At 37.0% G+C, this 18,199-nt stretch overlaps 2 protein-coding genes across 8 annotated transcripts in view; one reads left to right on the top strand and one right to left on the bottom strand.

Moving 5' to 3' along the window:
* Window positions 1-18,199, top strand: part of BLNK (B cell linker) — a 109,801-nt gene that overhangs the window by 3,470 nt on the left and 88,132 nt on the right. For 2 of the 7 annotated variants that reach the window (XM_054207180.1, XM_054207179.1), the window contains exons 2-4: window positions 269-345; window positions 580-794; window positions 5,360-5,422. In XM_054207180.1, the coding sequence (XP_054063155.1) occupies window positions 720-794; window positions 5,360-5,422 (138 nt within the window). In that variant the 5' untranslated portion in view covers window positions 269-345; window positions 580-719. Of the gene's footprint in view, window positions 1-268; window positions 346-579; window positions 795-5,359; window positions 5,423-18,199 lie in introns of those variants that run through there. The other 5 variants (XM_054207184.1, XM_054207182.1, XM_054207181.1 and 2 more) reach the window with 3 other exon arrangements.
* Window positions 1-18,199, bottom strand: part of DNTT (DNA nucleotidylexotransferase) — a 143,780-nt gene that overhangs the window by 123,710 nt on the left and 1,871 nt on the right. The gene's annotated exons all lie outside the window — the stretch shown is intronic.

The following is an 18,199-nucleotide window of genomic DNA, read 5'->3' as shown; positions in this document are numbered from 1 at the left end:
CCCTGCATTCAAACTGGTTGGAGACTACGAGAATACTGTGGAAGTCTTACATGCTTGTCCTATTTCTATACAGTTTCCTAGGTAGCTCACTTCTGACCACAGTCAGAAAAGAAGATGCTGGGCTGGATGAGCTTACGGTCTGACTCAGTACAAGCATTTTATGGTAGCCCTACCTTTTGAAAACATAATGTAGCACTGGTATGAATTTGTTGACAATTGGTAAAGGTTCTGCAACTGAGCTCTATTTTCATCTGTCTAAACACCACAGCACAGTATGTCAAAACCCACAAGCAAGTCAAATGCAAGCTGAAGGCAGATCCACGCAACTGGATCAAGGAGTTCAAGGTAGGCAAGAGAAAGCTATCACTAATTGTTTTTGTAATAGCTATGAAAAATAGTTGACATATTTAAACATCTGATGAGTCAGAAATATTTTATACACCAATTTGCAGCAGAATTTGTTTAACTGATTTCAGTAATGACTTACATTTGCATATGTTGATATAATGACTTACAGTTCGCTTACACTGGAAAGAGTAACTCATAGAATATTGGTACTTCCTAAATTGCCCTTTATAGGCGTTCACTTTAAGCGAGCAAACAGGAAGAAAGTTGCAAAAAGGACTTCCTCCTAAGATTTCTACAGCAGCTCAGTAAAAACCAGTGAAGCAATAGGTCAGTGTTACTCATCGATCAAGTCTTTCTCACTGGATAGCAACATGGCCACAAAACTACCATCTCAAGAAGAGGTTGAGAACTGGACAGCTTTTCAAGTTGCAGATCTCCTAAGACAGGTACTGAATGTATATGTAACACTTTAGACAGTCCAGTCTATATTCAGCTAGCAGAAACTCTTACCGAATTTACCTTTGAAAAATAGATATCCTGTCCTAAATCTAGCACAGATATTCGAAAGTAATGAAAATAGGTTAGTCAGCAATTGTCACCCCCAAGAACTTATTAAGTAAATTTCTTGGTGCTTTCCTGGTTTTATAGAAATTTAATTCATGGTAGAAGCTATTAGCTAGGATGTCCTACATGGCAAATCATGTAAAAATGTTTGCTCACAGGGATATTTCTTATAATAGAAAAGATATTTCATGTCACAATTTATTTCCATCTGGGAAGAAATAACCATTTAACTGAAGGTGGGTCTAGATATAAGAATATCGCCTTGAAATGTACAGCTCATCAATAAGAATCTACTGTTCATCTTTTCTTCTCAATGCATATATACCCACAGTAGTTTCTAAGTGTTGCTTAATTTTAAGGTACTTGAGTTGGGTTTTTTTAATCACTCTTTTTTCTGCTTGTACCTTTCCTAGTTCTGCAATGTCCTTTCTAGTATATGTAAAATAACCTGAATTGCACAAAATATTCCAAGCTTGTCATCCTTTCACTACTTGAATAATCTCCTCCAAAATATGTAAAATATATCCTCCGTGATAAATCAATTTTTTTATATCAGATTTTTCCTTGTAACTTACTGAATATTATGACTCAGGTTTTAGACTTCTACCTGTAACTAACATACACAATAGAGTGCATTCACTGCATTTTGATATATAGTCTTATTTCACATTCCTTTTGGTTTTTTTTAAATGCTTTTTTCTCTATATAATTTTATATATACAATTTTTCTGTCTTTTTCAAGGAAAATAATACAGCGTTATGAAAAGTGTCTACAAGAGTTCCATTTGTAGTCACATAATAAGTAGGCCAAAGTTTAAAAATGCCCATTTTTTATTATTAATTTTTCCATTTTGCTTTGTATGCTTCCATTGTATGCTTATGCACATACAATTTAAAAAAAAAAAAACACAACAGTTTTACAAGGCAGATGTATCACAAGTGGACCACTGTCCCCACGCTGAGAAAGCTAACCTGTTTCATGGAATTAATTCATACCATAAGGATAATGTATCAGCTAAACTGCAAACGTATTACTGTGAACAGCTACTCAGAGGATTAATTAGCTCAAGGCCTTTCAGCTTAAAGGAAACCAGACTAATTAATAGAAGATATAACGATTTTAAAGTACCCTGTAATTCTACAGGAGAATACAAAACAGAAAATTAATAACAATTGTTCAACAACTTGGAAGCTTTCAGGGAAATTTCAGCAGGCACGCCATAACTACTGCCTTCATACTTGTTAAGAGACTCTTCCAACTTTATAAAAAGCTGTTAATGTCTATGCTTACACTCACACCACTGATTAAAGCAGCTAAGTGATCTAATTACTACAGTATAACCAGCATTAAGTGCTGGGCCATTCTGTCTGTCAAAGACTAGCACTGGGGAGCAGCAGCCATTTGCCTGTGTCCACCACGTACAGAGCTGTTCGGCTCCTGCTACCAGCGCCTGAGCACCAGGAACCAGCGTCCTTCCCACAGCCAGCCGTGCGCCAGGGGGCTGTGCTGGATCCCCCCCGCCCAGAGACTGGGCATACACGTACATGAACCCTAAAATAATGCTGCTAAGGTTGCAGAAACAAGTACTCAATGTTAAAAGTGCCAGAAGTGGGATTAGCTCTATAACCTGAATTTGCCTCCTTTTACATACACATTACAAAAGCCTGTAATTGCTTCTTCGTGTGTTGCCTTTTCCATTCACAAAAATCTGTCTCTTTCAACACAGAGAAACCTGTGTGTTTTGTGCACTATTCTGGGCCGTTACAGATATTGTAAGGTGCACAAGGCCATGGCTTGCTGAAAAAGAAAGAATGAATTCATGGCAACGTTGATTCAATTCAGCCTTGAAATATCAGATTCTGTCACTGCCCCAGCTCAGCATTTTTACCTGAAGCCATGCACGTCACCCAGAAAAAAACATGACATTCCCTGAGTGCGTGACTTGAAATTCCAGGCTCCGATTTGCAGAAGTGACGAGAGGTGAGAGTTGCAACCATAGTGGCAACTCTGCTCAGAAGGTAAAAATGCCAAATATTGAACATGCAAATACACGTGTATATCTCAGATCCTAAATAGCTGTAGTTAGGCATCCAAAACCAGTGGATACTACATGAGCTTTATTTCTCATGCACGTCAGCTCCTCTCACTAATAGAGTTTTCATTTCATAGGATGGTCTTAGAAGAAGCAGTTAATATTTCTGAAGCACTTGGACAATTTTAAGAAGAGTGCTGTAGAACAGCTCAGAATAACAAAAAAGAAAAATCATTCTGGGTTCAGAGAAGGTTTGAATACTGTGCAGTACAGGTGTATGGAATAGCAGACAAGGAGTAAGCAACGAACAGAACACAATATACTGAACAGCCGTTCAGAAAGTAACATCAGCTTTTAGGCGCTGTGACTGAGGCTGGGTCTTCTAGAAGAGGGATACTGAGTTTGGTGCCATAATATGTATGTACAAGGCATACGTACATATGTACAGTGCAATTTTAGCATTTCCTTAACTTTAACAGTCTTAATGATATTTCTCCAAAACAGATTTTTGTATCATAAGTACAGAAGTTATTAACTAGCCATTCTGCAAAGTGTTTCCAGCCTCATGAAACGCATTTTGTATAAAATCAATAACTTCACTACTAAAAAATAATTAACCCTATTGATTTTGCTTTTTCCTCATAAATAAGCAAAGCTAATAATGGAAACCTGTTGGCCATATGCATGTACTTCCTTGTTATCTTGCATCTACACCATAATTGCAGTAACACTGAGATATTCAATGTTGCATTCAGAGTTTATCTGCTTGGTCTGTGTTTGCCATGTAGGCTAGTCCCTCTCCTCAGGACTAATCTTAATGCTATGGAGTTAACACATTTGTAAGCAAATGAGAGGTTCAGTGATCATCACTAAATCCCAGTAGTGAGATGTCTGCTTGTCTGACAAACTAACCATGTAAAAAGATCAAATTTTCCCTTACACAAAAGTTACATGGTTGATTAATAGCATAAGGCAAAGCACTAAAGCAGCTCATCACAGCCAGTAACTAGAAATAGATAGGCAAAAACCAAGAGCAGAAATTGTGCATTACCTTGATTCTTTACTCTCCAGCAACAACAGTGCAACTATTGGCAAATTAGTACATTCCACAACCAACCAGTGGTGGTCCAACACCCGCAGCAACCCCGTACTTTGAGTTGCGATCTATTTGGTATTGCAAACAAGCAGCACTCTCCTGACCATAGTACAAATACACAATTTATAAAGTCAAGCATATTGGCTTATAGGCCAAACAAACTGTCTGAATGTTACATTTTCATGTCAAAAAAAAGTAGATAAAACACACTTTGAATGTTTTTAAGCATGATCAGTTTTAAGTATTCTAGAAATAATTACATTAGAAAATCCACATAAATATTTCTATGAGAATAATTTATTTTCACTAATATTTCTCTGTTAGTTGTCCGAGTTGGTCATTGCTGCTACAGGAATTTACAGCTAAGCATTACAAATACAAAAACTCATTTCAAGAGTGGTACATCGTTAAAGAAAAGATTTCTAAACTTTTTTCCCCACTTTCCATGCGAAACAGTGTAATTTCTTTGAAAAGCCATGTGAGACCATCTAGCACACGGTGAGATTTTTATTAAGGAATGGAGCAGGGCTGAAGACATCCTACTTTTTAATAAAGGGAATGCAAAATGACCGCTTTTTTTTCCAAATTACTATTTAGTTTCTGTCATAAAGAGATACTACTCCTGGACTTTCCTGTTTCATTTTCATTTGTAATCAATACCAACTTTCTTAAAAGACACCACCACCACGTTACAGAAAAGAAATCCTGTTTCTGAACCTGAATTCTTTCCAGAAATGCCCATTTGTCATGGGAAGCGCAAGACACACTTAGCCCAAACATCTGCTGCTGAAGCCAAGCAGCAGCCCGTGTGTGCAGAGGGTTGTTAAACAGCCATGTAACAACAGAGCTTTCTCTTATATAGCCTTAATTTTCCAGGAGTCAGTGATATAACCACTTCCTGAGGTGACTGCACGGCTACTGATGGACTTTTGTCACAAGCTCCCTTTTAACCCATTTCTAATGCTGGCCTCCTTTCATCTCATAGCAATTAAAGTTCCACAGTGTATTTCTGTTGGGCTCCTTGTTCCATTAATGTTACATTTGATGCTTCATAATTTCTTCTTGTCTACTCCATTCACAATTTTATCAGCCCTTATCCCCTGTAATCTGTCTTCCTAAGAAAACGGTAATACTGTGTTTCATCTCTTATGTGGAAGTCACTGCCTATTTCTTATCATTACTGCTGTTCTGTCCAATATTCTTTTTCTAATTATCCATGTCAAATGGTATAAAGATTTCTACAACCCCAAGTATTTGAGCATGTTCATAAATGTCAAGTTTCATACAATTGTAATAATTCTGTTTTTTCTTACCTTAGTTTGGAATGCCTGAATCTGCTGTGGTTGTAGAAAAACTGGGGATGAATGGATCTCATTTCTTGGTAAGCAAGTATTTCATAAGAGCTATCATTGAAGCATATTTCAGCATGAAACTTGTATTCCTTACAGTGCCAGGAAATAATCTGACATTGTCTTTCTTCATACACACTTCATCAGTTTCTGTGATTTCCCATTTTAATGGGTTGATTTACATCTCTGACTCAAGGAACCCTGCTGCACAACAGAAATCTCAGCCAGCACTTCTCCCCCTTCAGAGAAAGTAGAGATATGTAGAATCAGCCATTAGCACAAAACTGTGGCAGGGAATGTCTCAGGAAATATGACCTAGAGGAGTTTGGGGTTTTTTAAAGAAAATATATATTTTAAAGCCATTGTTTATGTAAAAGCTTTTTCATAAAACTTGCATGATTAAGATCATTTACTAGTACAGAATTCTACGTGAGTTTTAGAATAAGAATTTACAGATACCAGGAACAATGCCTGAAAAAATATATAATCTTCTAACTTCCTTTGTTGACCTCTGTAGAATTTTTTGCATAAGAGTGTGGCTAATTGATTGCAACTAAATAGAGGAGAGGAATAAAATAATATCTTGAAATGGGGTGATTCCTCTTCTGAGGAATTCCACTAATTCCATTTCTGTGGCTATTGAAGTTAAAGACCTTTAAGATCTATTTTAAAATTAAAATAATTGTTATCATGTATTTATGCAGTGCATTGAAATGATGTTTGCTTGGCTTCATTGCTCAACAAAGCTGTCTCCTGGATACATCAGGGGTTGTATCGCTGTTTGTGTTAACAATGGCTCCCATTCTGCAAAGTGATTCATTAGAGCACAGCTACTCAGGTGCATGCAGCTTCACTTCATTTAAAACTGCATGGCCACAGAGTAAAACTGGGTTTTACTAACAATTCACGCTAGCATAGTAAGGCTAACAAAGCTGTCAAATACAGACTGATTCCTGTCCCATTCGTGCATTATAAATTGAATCGCTAAAGGTGCTGTAATCTTCATTGCTGGACGGGAGGGAGTGAAGTTAAAGCTAAGGATAGATGCGTTGGCTTCTTGTGCCTGCAGCAAGTAAAACTGTTCAGCAGCAGTGGAAAAGGATATGAGAAATATTTTCAGACATCAGTGGTAACCTAATCAAAACACAAGTGAAAAAAGCAAGGGGAACAATGGGTGATCTTCGGTGATGGTCTGTGATACAAAGGCAGTATGATTAAAAATGAAAGCATTTGCTAGCATGTTCTCCAGACTACGTATTCTCTTTAACACATCTTTTAAGATTATTTTGCATTGCAGAAAACATGGCAGTATATGTGTGATACAGTGAGCAACATCCATTTTTGATGGCGTTACATTGAAAATGAGACAGGTCTCACAGACCAGTTGTAACCTTCCTACAGCTTTCATGTGTTCTTTAATTGAATTGTTCAGTAGCATTGTCAACGTGATAAATCTGTAATAAGGTATGCTTGAAACAGAATTAATTATGACAATACTAAAAAAATAGCGACTCAAGAACCTATATTTTGTTATCATTAATAGCAATATTTGAGTAACTACAAGATGCTGTTCTCCTATGTACAAGCTAATATATACACTAACTTGAAAGTAATTACATCAATAGCCCACTTTTTTATTCCAAGCTCTTAGCTTAGTATACAAGAAATCAATACTATTCCAGGAATGAAAAGTTCCTTCTCTGTTACAAGGTGTCTGATTTAGAAAACATACCCTGAGTAGATCCACCTTAACAATGTCTGTTGGAGTAACCAGATGGCTAAGGTACACACTTCCACTCAGAAAATCTGAGTTTCTGTCTACACCACTTAAAGCACGATTCCCTAACTAGACCTACTGGTTTGTGTAGAGGTGTCTGGAAATCCAAAATTCCAAAATCCTGATTCTCTTATTGTGTCTGTTTATTACCTTTGGCAGGAACCTTAGGTTTTGCACCTCAGTTTATTATTCAGTTATAAGGGGCATATATGATTTACTTCACTACACTCTGCAAAATCTTAACAGAAGTTCAGTATCACCTTTGGACATTGAGCTAAAAGTCACTAGAGAAAAGCTGGCCATTTATCACTAGACAGCAACGAGAAAAACAAAACAAAACAAGCTCCAAACCAGAACACACTTGAGCAAGCCTGATGCCATCTACTAGATAGGAGTGGCGGGTTTACCTTCACATATTAATAATTTATAAAAAGCAAGTACAAGTTTACCCCTACGCATGTGTGCGTAGAGACACTAAGCACATGTGTAGAACCCTTGTGACACATGCACAGCATTTCCCTGTGTCTGCCTGAGGTCAGACAGATATTTAAATGCAGGTCTGTCCTTCTCACCATAAAACTGCTCCAGCCCGCCCCAAACCTCTGCTTTCCTGACATGGCACCGACTTGGTGCATATGGAGCACAGCTTTTTTGTTTTAGTGAGATACGCCAAAGTTCAGAGAGGTGACATCCCTCTGGGGCAGGCAGCGTGCTGGCCCGCTGGTGGGCCTCGCTGGAAGGTATGTTTCCTGGAAAGCAACATCGTCGGCAGCACGCTGCACATTTATCTCAGCATATAACCACCAACACAGCAGATGTGCCGCGGTTTCCTGTGAGGTTTCAGTGAGGACACTCATCTTTTTAATTTTTCCAAAGAAAGAATATTGTCAGAATTTGGGGAAATGCCGCAGAAAATAATTATCCTGAAGCTCATTACTTCAGTAACAGAAAACTTCTTGGGGGGTCTTCCTGCACAACGCATCCTTCATGTCAAACGTAAATTGCATTTCGTATGAAAGTTAATCAGAGGCATTTATCAATACTAAAATCTTTTTGAAGTTTAAAATGTTCAAAGTTGAGTCATGCAGGCACTGTAGCCACGTAATAAGTTGGCCACAACACCTGAAATCAACTTTGGCTGGTTTCAGAATAGAAATAGAGTAATCAACATTTATATGGTCGTTTCTTTGACTATTTCTCATCTTTGAGTGGCTAAAAGAGAATCACTTTTACAGCAATATTATATTCTCTTTTATAAACATACCGACTATCAAAATTATCTTTTATAGGAAACAAAATTACATGCATTTTATAAAAATTTGTAAGTAATAGCTCTTCCTTTACACTTCTGTGGAATCTAAGAACACAAAAGGGTGGTATATTAGATCTGAAGTTACCGTGCAGTTTCATTTTTTATCAGTAGTACTAGACTTGTGATAGTTATTCAATATGCAGGTCACATCTGAATGATGCTAATCTAGTCCTAATGTGCAAATCAGCATTTAGCCACAGCTGCGTTGCACAGAGCATATTATATTCTCTTGCTTTTTAACGTCTGAACTTGCTACACTGTACTCTGCTTTTCAGTTGCCTCTAAGAGTGGGTTGCTTGTTTGATGTGTTTTTATCTAAATTCTGTTTTGAATTCCCAGTGACAGATTGAAAAAGATATAAAAAACAGTGAATTTTGACTTGAGCTTCAGAACTGAAAAAAGGTAGACTTTCTTATTGGATTTGTATATAGAAATTTACTAAAAGAAATCTCAAACATAACAAAATGGTCAGACATTGATTGTGAACAACTTTTGTATATTTCTGCTCTTTCTTGCTATTTCAAAATGTGTTTTGAATCGCATGGCTGGAATATGAGTGCCTTGGAGAAAGCCAGTCTCATCTTTTTCAGCAATATTCTAGTGGGATTTTTTTCAGTAATATTTAGAGAATGGAACCCGTGTTTTCCTGTGGGAGATTTGTGCCTCCCTGCCAGCACAAAACCCTGCCAGAGCTTGCCAGGTTCAACTCACCGAGGCTGTACTTTGACATCCATTTATGTCAGTACTGCTACTGAGAAAAAGCAACCATCGTCTCACTTGGATGCTCCTTCCCATCCCTGCAATGCAGAAGCAGCAGACAGGAGGGGACAGGAACCACATCTCCTTTCTCTAGTGACAACAACAAAACACACCACACCTAGAGCTCCTCTGTTACTATGTGAGTGCTGCAGAGTCCCACAGACCTAAATGACTTCCCAGGTTTCAGCTAAGAGAGTGTTTCCTGATATTGCGAGTGGTATTTAGCAGCATGGGGTAGGGGACTGGGTGGAAGGACAGATTAAAATTGTTTTTGGCTGCTTGGGAATCTGCTAGGAAAGAGCTAACCAGCATCAGGTTCTGTTCAGTTGGATCTGACATCCATCCCTGTATACTTAGTTTTACAAATAAAGTTTGGACCACGAATGCCTTGAATTTACAGAGGAAAATAAATGTTTTCTAGGTCCTACAAAAACAACACAAATAAGAAAATTAAACAGCAGAAATTAGAAAATAAACAGAAATAAGAAGCTTGCTAAGTACTCCTATATAACTCCATTCCTCTGTGAAAGGGCCAAAAAACTCTTGCAGTGTCTTCCCCAGGTATCAAGCCAGCACAGAAAGCTTGCCTGTGGGTGAGGTCCAGAGAAACATGATGCAAGTTGCAGTTACCCTTGAGTCACCCTCTTGGGCCGGCTGTTGACAGTTAAAGGCCACAATTCCATAGCCAGGGTTTAATAGTATATAAATTTTTTTTTTTTTTTTTTTTTTTTTTTTTTTACAATCACGCAAAACCTCAATACCTGCATTTTAGGGTACCCTAAACTCTCACCTCTCACACCCACTTTTGTGTGAGAAGTGGTGGTAGGCCTTTGGCAAGCACACAAGGTTCCCGTGGCAAAACCCAAAAATTGTTCACCACAGAAAAGTAATGTTACAAAAACACGTATTTTCAGCTGCACATTTATCTACCATCTGACACACACCCCCTCTCCTTTCCCCAATACACTTTGCAGGGGCTGAGCTGTGCCCCCTCCCCTTCACACATCCTTGCCTTCGGTGCCTTCCAACACCTAGCGCTTTACTTCTGCTTGGCTTCTAGCCAGGGTCCTCCTTCCCTTTCCTCCTCAATTAGGTCCTATTGTTCATGAAAGGAAATTTCTCCTGCTGATATTTCTCATTGATTTGCAGTCCTGTGGGCTTTCCTCATTTCCATCCTTCTCAGCTGTAGAGGTTCCCCATCAGAGGCAGCTGCCTCAGATACAAAAGGTATTTTTCCAGAAGCATCTTCGTTTCCAGGTATTTCTAAAGGCTCTGGGCTCACTTTCTCGATGAAGAGCCTAGGCAGTGGTAGGAGCCAAGCACTTTAAGGGCTTGAACTCTTGTGCAAAGACAAGCGGTCGCGGCACCTACCCCTGTAACAAGTGCTTTACAGGCTTTGAAAACACTGTTAAAATAAAGCTGTTTAAAATGAAAGTTCCTCAGAAGTGAAAATAGTTTCTCCTCAGGGGAGATGGATGCAAAGCATTAAAATGGAGGGCAGAAAATGTAACAAAGAGCAGAGAAGTGAAATCTTTGCCCCTTGGCAGTTCTTGCAGTGACACAGGGGGCTGCCAGCAAAGGGACCTTTAGCAAGAGCTTCTATTGTCACCTTGAACATCATCTGCCATCAAGTAGGGAGGGGTTCAGTTCTGTTTCTTGCTGTTTCCAACCAAATAGGAAACTGTTTCTAAAAGCAGAATTACAGGTACTTACAGTCATTTCGAAAAGAGGAAAGTGATAAGAACATACCATAGAAAGGAGGCAAATGTTGTTAAACATATAAAGTAACTAGAATCAAAGAGTGACCTTAAAGACACTAGGGTTAAAAGGGAGATATTTTATGGCTTAGCGCATCTGCTGCTTATCAGTCATCTTCAATTAAGTAGTAAGGTACAAGGGCATTACATATTCATGTATCTTCAATAAAGCATAAGGCATCTGTAACGTAAAAGCAAAAATTGCATATTTATCCTTATGCTTCAGAAACAAAAGATAAATATGAAGATAGGTTATGTAGATATAAATTGTGAAATCTAGGGCACTGTGAAGATATGCATCATTATCTGACACATAAGAATACGGGTGATTTTAGCTATCAATTTATTAATTTCAAAATATTTTTATATTAGTAAAGAAAACACTCAAAAGAAAAGACTAGACTAGGATACAAAGGCAAACATCATTATGACCAGATTCCCATTAGAAACTGAATTTGTATCCAATCAGTTTGAATTATTTTCCTGCTAAGTACTTTCAAATATCTCAAAAGCAACTTAATAAAACAGTCTAATGCCATGATCTAGAAATGTAATCCTATAGTAAGAAATCCTGAACCAGTGCAAAAGTATTAATTTGCAGAAGAGGCCTCTAATTTTTTCTGTGACAGAAGAACATTTCTATTCTTATTCCAAATGCTGCTGCCAGAAATGATTTGAACATAAATTTGTTTGGTTTATGCAGTAGCTGTGAATGATGGGAAGTGCTTGTCTGCTTTCTCGTCTTTAAGCTCTGGCACAGAACAACCCAATCAAATTCTAAATGTCAAATTATTCATAATTACATTAAATATAGATTAAAGGAATATTTTTTTATGCAGAATTCTTTGTTCTTAAAGTTTACTGATAATTTTAAGTGTTATTAAAAGTATCCTTCAAGTTTTGTGGACCTTTGAAATTCAAGAGACATGAAAAAGAATGAGAGAAGTTGTGGAAATTTTTAAGCCATTGTGTCATACTTTCCAACATTAACTTTGTAAGCCCTGAGCTGAAAAATAGAAAAACTCCACATGGTCTCAGGCTTTCCAATTTTGAACTTCCTCCTGCTTTATTCAAACATCCCGGTTATATAAATGCACTCCCCATGAGATCATTTTAGGAAATCGTCTTCAGAGACAATTTGTGATTTGAAGAATCTTCATCTTTTGTACTCCTTCCTTCCTGAAAATCAGGGGCTTTTACAATGCATGCAAGTTGGAACTTCACAACACTAATGCCTAACATCATTAGTGATTTTTTAAAATCTAGACAGAAACTATAATCACTCTCCCATTGTTAAATACCAGCTGCTAACCATTTCAGAAATCTTCTAGAATCCCCAAAAATCACAGTTTAGTACTTCTGTTTTCATATTAGGTGTTTCCAATATGGGGCTATAAATTCCTAATTCTCCACTCTATTTTATGCTTGAAGAGGGAGGTGAACGTGGGAGGCTGATACTAAAATGCCAAGTTCATTTTTTCATTGTTTATCTTCTGTACAAGACTGATCTTACAAAAAGAGACAGAAAAAAAAAACCCACATCGGGAGGCAAAGGCATATTGTAAGTTACATAAAGATTATTTAATGAAGTAATTATAAGTTTCAGTGAGCAAGTCCCACAGGAAGTCAGCAAAATATCTCAAGCAGAGAAGAAAGCAGTTTTTCTCTTCTCCCAATATGTACTTTTCTTATTAAAAGTACTTATACAGACATACACACATGTAAGAGTTGACCAAATTTGTCATTACATACCAATAGCTGCAGCTCCAGCAATTGAAAGCTACCAAACTAGACAATTATAGACAGTTATGTCTGTGTTTGAATGTCACTCAAGATATAGAGCAGTTGGAAAGCATTAGTGTGTCTTGTAGAGCATTTGAGGAAGTTATACTCCATGCTTTTCTATTAACAAAGAACTAAACTGGAACAAACAGTGAGAATTTCTCAGAGAAACAAATTTAGACACATTCATACGAAAGCCACATTTATAAGATGGGTAGTCTACCCTTCTGGCAGAGTGGAAGAAAATAAAGATCAAGAATGCATGTTTTGCAGGAACACTTGTCTTTTAAAAGTTAAATTATATATTTTATTTTTTATTTTTTTTTTACAGAAGAATGACAAAAACCTCAACTTACTGGTGGGAACACTAATCAATTTGCAAGTAGCATTTCCATCTGTAAATATTGTTTCCTATCAACCCAAAATGACTGAAAGAGACTAGAGAATTAAAAAAGAAGGACTATCTCTTTTGCTGCTTCTGTACATCTACAGCAGTTAACGTATGCAAGCCATTTTACCAACAACAGAGCCTGTGCTGGTTCTGTGAAAGGGCATGTTAAATCAAAATTGCAGGTACAAGAGAAGCAAAAGCAAAGCCAAAAATAGATCAGAAGGCAACAAGTATGTCCATAGAAAGGGAAAGCCTAGTAAGCCCATTTGATTTTGCTGGTCTCACATCTATACACATCTTTAATACAATGAGCAAAACAGTAAAGAATTTATGTCCTTTTTTTGGGTCCAATTCCTTTCTCGGAAATCTTTTTTATTATTAGAATTTTTAATTTCTAAGAAAATTTACTCTTACAACATCAATTTATAGTTGCCATAGAGTTTTCCTAGTTAGTACTTTTAAAAAAAATAACAAAAGGAAATAGCGTAAATCTAGTAATCACATAACAGAAGAACAGCAGTGAGAACATTAAGTTACACATGTGAGGACCTCGCTGACCAGATTAAACTTGAAACTCTATCATTCCTTACCATCATGAAAAGGAAAAGTTGACAATAAAGTTAAAGTAGACACAATCTCAATATACTTAAACCAGAAGTTCCCAAGGATAATGCACTCGCACTGATTTAACTGTCTCGATGAGGGGGACCATGGTGCTCTGAGCCTGGAAGATATTTCTGAAGGTTTCTGGCAAAATATTTCTTTCTGCAGCAAAGACTAAAACCAGCTGAATATTATTTATTCTCATGAGAAAGCATGAACGAGGTTAAAAATCAATGTTGTAAAGGAGTTTTTTTAAGATAGGGGGAACTCTTAGGGCTCTGTTGGTTTGGAAAGGTGAATATATACAATTCCACTGAAAAAAAAAAAAAAGAAAAGAAGGGAAATACTGCGAGAACCAGACAATATAGCAGGGAGAAAGGGCTCCTTGGGAACAGGCCAGGGAGAGTCTGAAGTTTTAAGTTGTTTATTCCCACTGGGTTCAGGAAGGGCAGATTTCATCAATTGTCTGTGTAAATACAGGATTGCATTAAATAACATTGCTGGCTTTAGCGTAAGTTTCTATTCCAAACAGAGGGGACCTGGAAAGGCCCCAGATATTAACATGCCACTTGGGCCAGTGGGTGATGCTAGTGCCAGAGTTAGATAAATTTCCAAGGAGATACATTTCAAACTGCTATTCCTAATGAATCAAAGCAGAACTAATCGGAGATCTGATTGCAGAAGTGAAAGATAGCTAGAAATAATTATTAAAAAAAATAAATACATTAAAGCAGCTTTAATTTCACAAGAGACCAGAGAAAGAAGTATACTTTTGTTGAAACAACTTCTAAACCTGTCTGGATACTGCTAGTACAAAGCTCCTAAATGTAAAGTGACATGAACTAAAGCAAGGAGTACACTGTTATTCCCAACACGACAGCCACAGGGGTGTTACATGAGGATGATTATGCCAGGATGACTCTGCTGGTAAATTTTTCATAGATGCACTAGTAGCCTAAGAGCTAGATATAACCAACGACAACCTGAGCACATTTTGCTAATGCTGACTGAGCTGCTATGGCTGCATTAAAAGGCTTAACACAGCTGAAATGAAAATCCATGAAGTCTGCAATGCAAATTTATAGAAAAAAGAAACATAGAGGCAGATAAAGACCCAGTTACCAAGTGTCAGGGGGTTTCCCTTAGTAAAATGGAGCCATCCTGTTTTCTTTTACACGATGCCATCTGCTCAGTATAAGCGTGATGCTTGGGGGAGAAGCAAACAAAACAGGAACAGCAAACCTGTAGATTGCTACAAATGTAGCGACTGCTAAATTTCACTGTAATGTTGTCTTTAATTTAAAATGATCAGCAGATGGCTTGCACAACCTGTCAGTTACCAACATACTGCTAAGAGCAATGAAAGCTTGCAGCCATTCCTAGACTGGCTCAGAGGACACTATTAAATATTTATCAGTCTTTCCATATCTAAGAACTCATGGAATTTGCTCACATTACTGGGAAAAAAAAAAAACAACAAACAAAACACAACAAGAACAAAAAACCCAAATGCAATTGCAGAGATCTTTCATTAGTGAGTTTTCCCAGTGCCAATTCTGTGCATAAACACAGACTTTAACATTAGGGAATCTGGCTTGAAGTTTGGGTTGCACTGCTGGAAAACCACATCACACACTGGCACTCAGAAAGCGGCGTGCTGGAAAGAAATTAGAATTCCCAGAGGTCCCACAAAACCAGTGCTTAGAAGAATAAGAATTTCAATCATTTCGTGTATTTTAGGCCTCTGGAATACTGAAGGGTAAATACCCAAAATTCAGATTAGTGTGGCAAATGCAGAAGTACAGCTTCTACTTGTAGGATACTTGGTTTTTATTTTGCCACTGTGCTTTTATTTCCTCCACTGTTCCTGTGCAGCTGGGCTTCTTCACTTAACAGTTTAACTATTTTCGCCTTTGCTACTTCAATGCAATCTACATTTTTTTTTTAAAAGTGTTACTGTCTGCATTCATTGCAACATAGTCCTTGAAAAGCGTAAGATTGAGAACTATAAAAACCATACAAATGCCCACAGTTGATCTGTGATGGTATGACCCTAATAGAGTAAAAACTTGATTTTCCATTAAAGGTACTTAAAAAGTCCCAGAATACTAAAAAAAAAAATCTGATCAGCATAATAATAGTAGGCAGGGTACTTAACCATCTGATTGTAGGATAAGAGAGAAACAAATAACTATACAGGTTGTATAATTTTTTTGTTAAACAAAAAAAATATAGAGGCACTAGATTACAAGTGTATATTTGATATTTATAGCTGACAATCTATTTCACTTGCTCAGAACTACACAAGGAAAATGTTGACATTTGCCCTGAATCTCTAGTTCTCTGTGAAGGGGGAAATGCGACACTTCATTTGTGCATTAGATTGTCTAGGTCCTGTACTATATAAAATACAGATTAGAGAAATGTCTATATGTGCCAGCATCATGTTGTAAGTGAAGACTCTTCACTGGAAGAGAAAAAAACTCAGAAATTCAACCTTTTACCTGAATACTTTTGATTCAGGTGGTTCACAGAGTATCTGAAATACATCTGTACAAACACAGCGCTGAATTTTAAAGGGGCAATAGGAAGAAAAGCAAATAAAATCCGTAAGAATGAGGGTATCGTCCCCAAAGCCTGGGGTTATATTTGGTCATAGTATATACACTTTCCCAACAGAAAGTCCTCTACTAACAAAATTTCAGTCTTTTTTAAACCTGTACCATGCATTATTTATGGTGTTATCATTTCTTCCTTTTCCCTGTCCAATTAAGTATTCTTGAACTTTACAGTGTAGCACTACATTTTCTGTTGGGTCTTGAAGGATTTTCGTGACTGTGCTCATGAATAAATTCAGGAGCATAAGAAACTGAGGAACTCAACAATTAGGTCATAGGAGATTTTGTTTATGTTTTCCTATGTTTTTCATCATAACACAAACAACCATGTTGGTTCCAAATCAGAGAAATATCCATTTGGGCAGCACAGATAAAATGGGTATAATCTGACATTTGCAGACAATAGCTGGATTTCCACAATGTAATGTGAAATATGTTCCCAAGGCCAAGAATTTCTTGAATATGATTTTGCCTTTGTTGAGCTCCAGTGTGAAGTAACCCATATTCATGAAATCTTGGATATGAATTTTCATCAGCTAGAAGCAAATAGAGCCACTTTTGTCATGCTAAATGGTACCCAGATCCACAGACACTTCACATAAGCTTGGCCATCAGTCAGAAGGTCAACAACTATCCCAGCATCCATCATCTGAACGTGTGCATGCTCACATACACACCTGAATGAGCTGCAGATTCACTCCCCCACATACAGATAACAGTCAGAAGCAGTATTCATTTTAAAAACACGTTAGAAAGGGAAATGCCAGGGTCTTTTACTTGGTGAGCAATGAAATACAAGAAAATGAGGAAAAACAAATAATACTTTTAAGGACTTGAGAAGGTGTCTGGTCATACTTTGTAGGTATATTACATGGTAATTATAGTTGCATATAAAAAGCAATAGAGCTAAAAAGTACTAAAGAAAAAGAAAATGGAATTTTATTACTTAATGCTGTATTTTCCTGGAGTAGAAATACAGTATTTTTGTTTAGATTTATGTAGGAGGTGCACACTATTATGGGTTATTTCATTAATTTATAAGGAGAAATTTCTAAATGGATTTTGTTTGCTAAGTCTGCATGTCTGAAGTTTAAAACCTGTTCTTCCCTCCCCTCCAATATTGCAAAAAAATAAGTGAAGATAAAAATATAGATTTAGCAACAACATCCCTTCTGTGGCCAACAATTTATTAAGGAGATGGGATTATTTATATTTTCACATTTTAATTGCACCAGAAATAGCTAACGATATCCTATAATTGAAGTGATATAATCCTTGCTAGTAGCTGCAGTCACTAAAGTGAGTGTGGAAAGCCATGCTGAAAAATAGTACTTACAGTATTTATTGAACTATGAAGGAAATTTAGGTAATCAAAATTGACTGGTTTTATCCAATAAAATTACTTGTTTTGCTTGTGGTAACTTAAAAAAGGGCTGAAGTGAATCTTCAGAAATTACTAGGATGTGAAAGGACACTTGCATGTACAGTTTTGACCTCTCCTCTTGCTCTTTGCCCATTAACGTGTCTCGTCTGTTTTTTTTAACATTCCAAAACTTCCAGTAGATTTTAAAAAAGACATGGATGTGAAACTCATTAAAAACCTTAAAAGGTGGTGGATTAACTTCTAATACACATGCAAAATTTGTCAACATTTGGTATTTAATGTATGGACCCATATCAAAATTCGAATGTTTTTCTCTTTTTTCATTCCTTTCCTATTTTACAAATGTACGCACCCAGTCATAAGGATAGCTGTTTTATATTATATGATCATTGTCCATTATTGCCTCTTAACTTTCACAAATCCACC

This window comes from Rissa tridactyla, chromosome 6 (genome assembly GCF_028500815.1).
Source record: "Rissa tridactyla isolate bRisTri1 chromosome 6, bRisTri1.patW.cur.20221130, whole genome shotgun sequence".
Lineage (NCBI taxonomy): Eukaryota > Metazoa > Chordata > Aves > Charadriiformes > Laridae > Rissa > Rissa tridactyla.
This window is presented reverse-complemented; position numbering and strand designations above follow the sequence as displayed.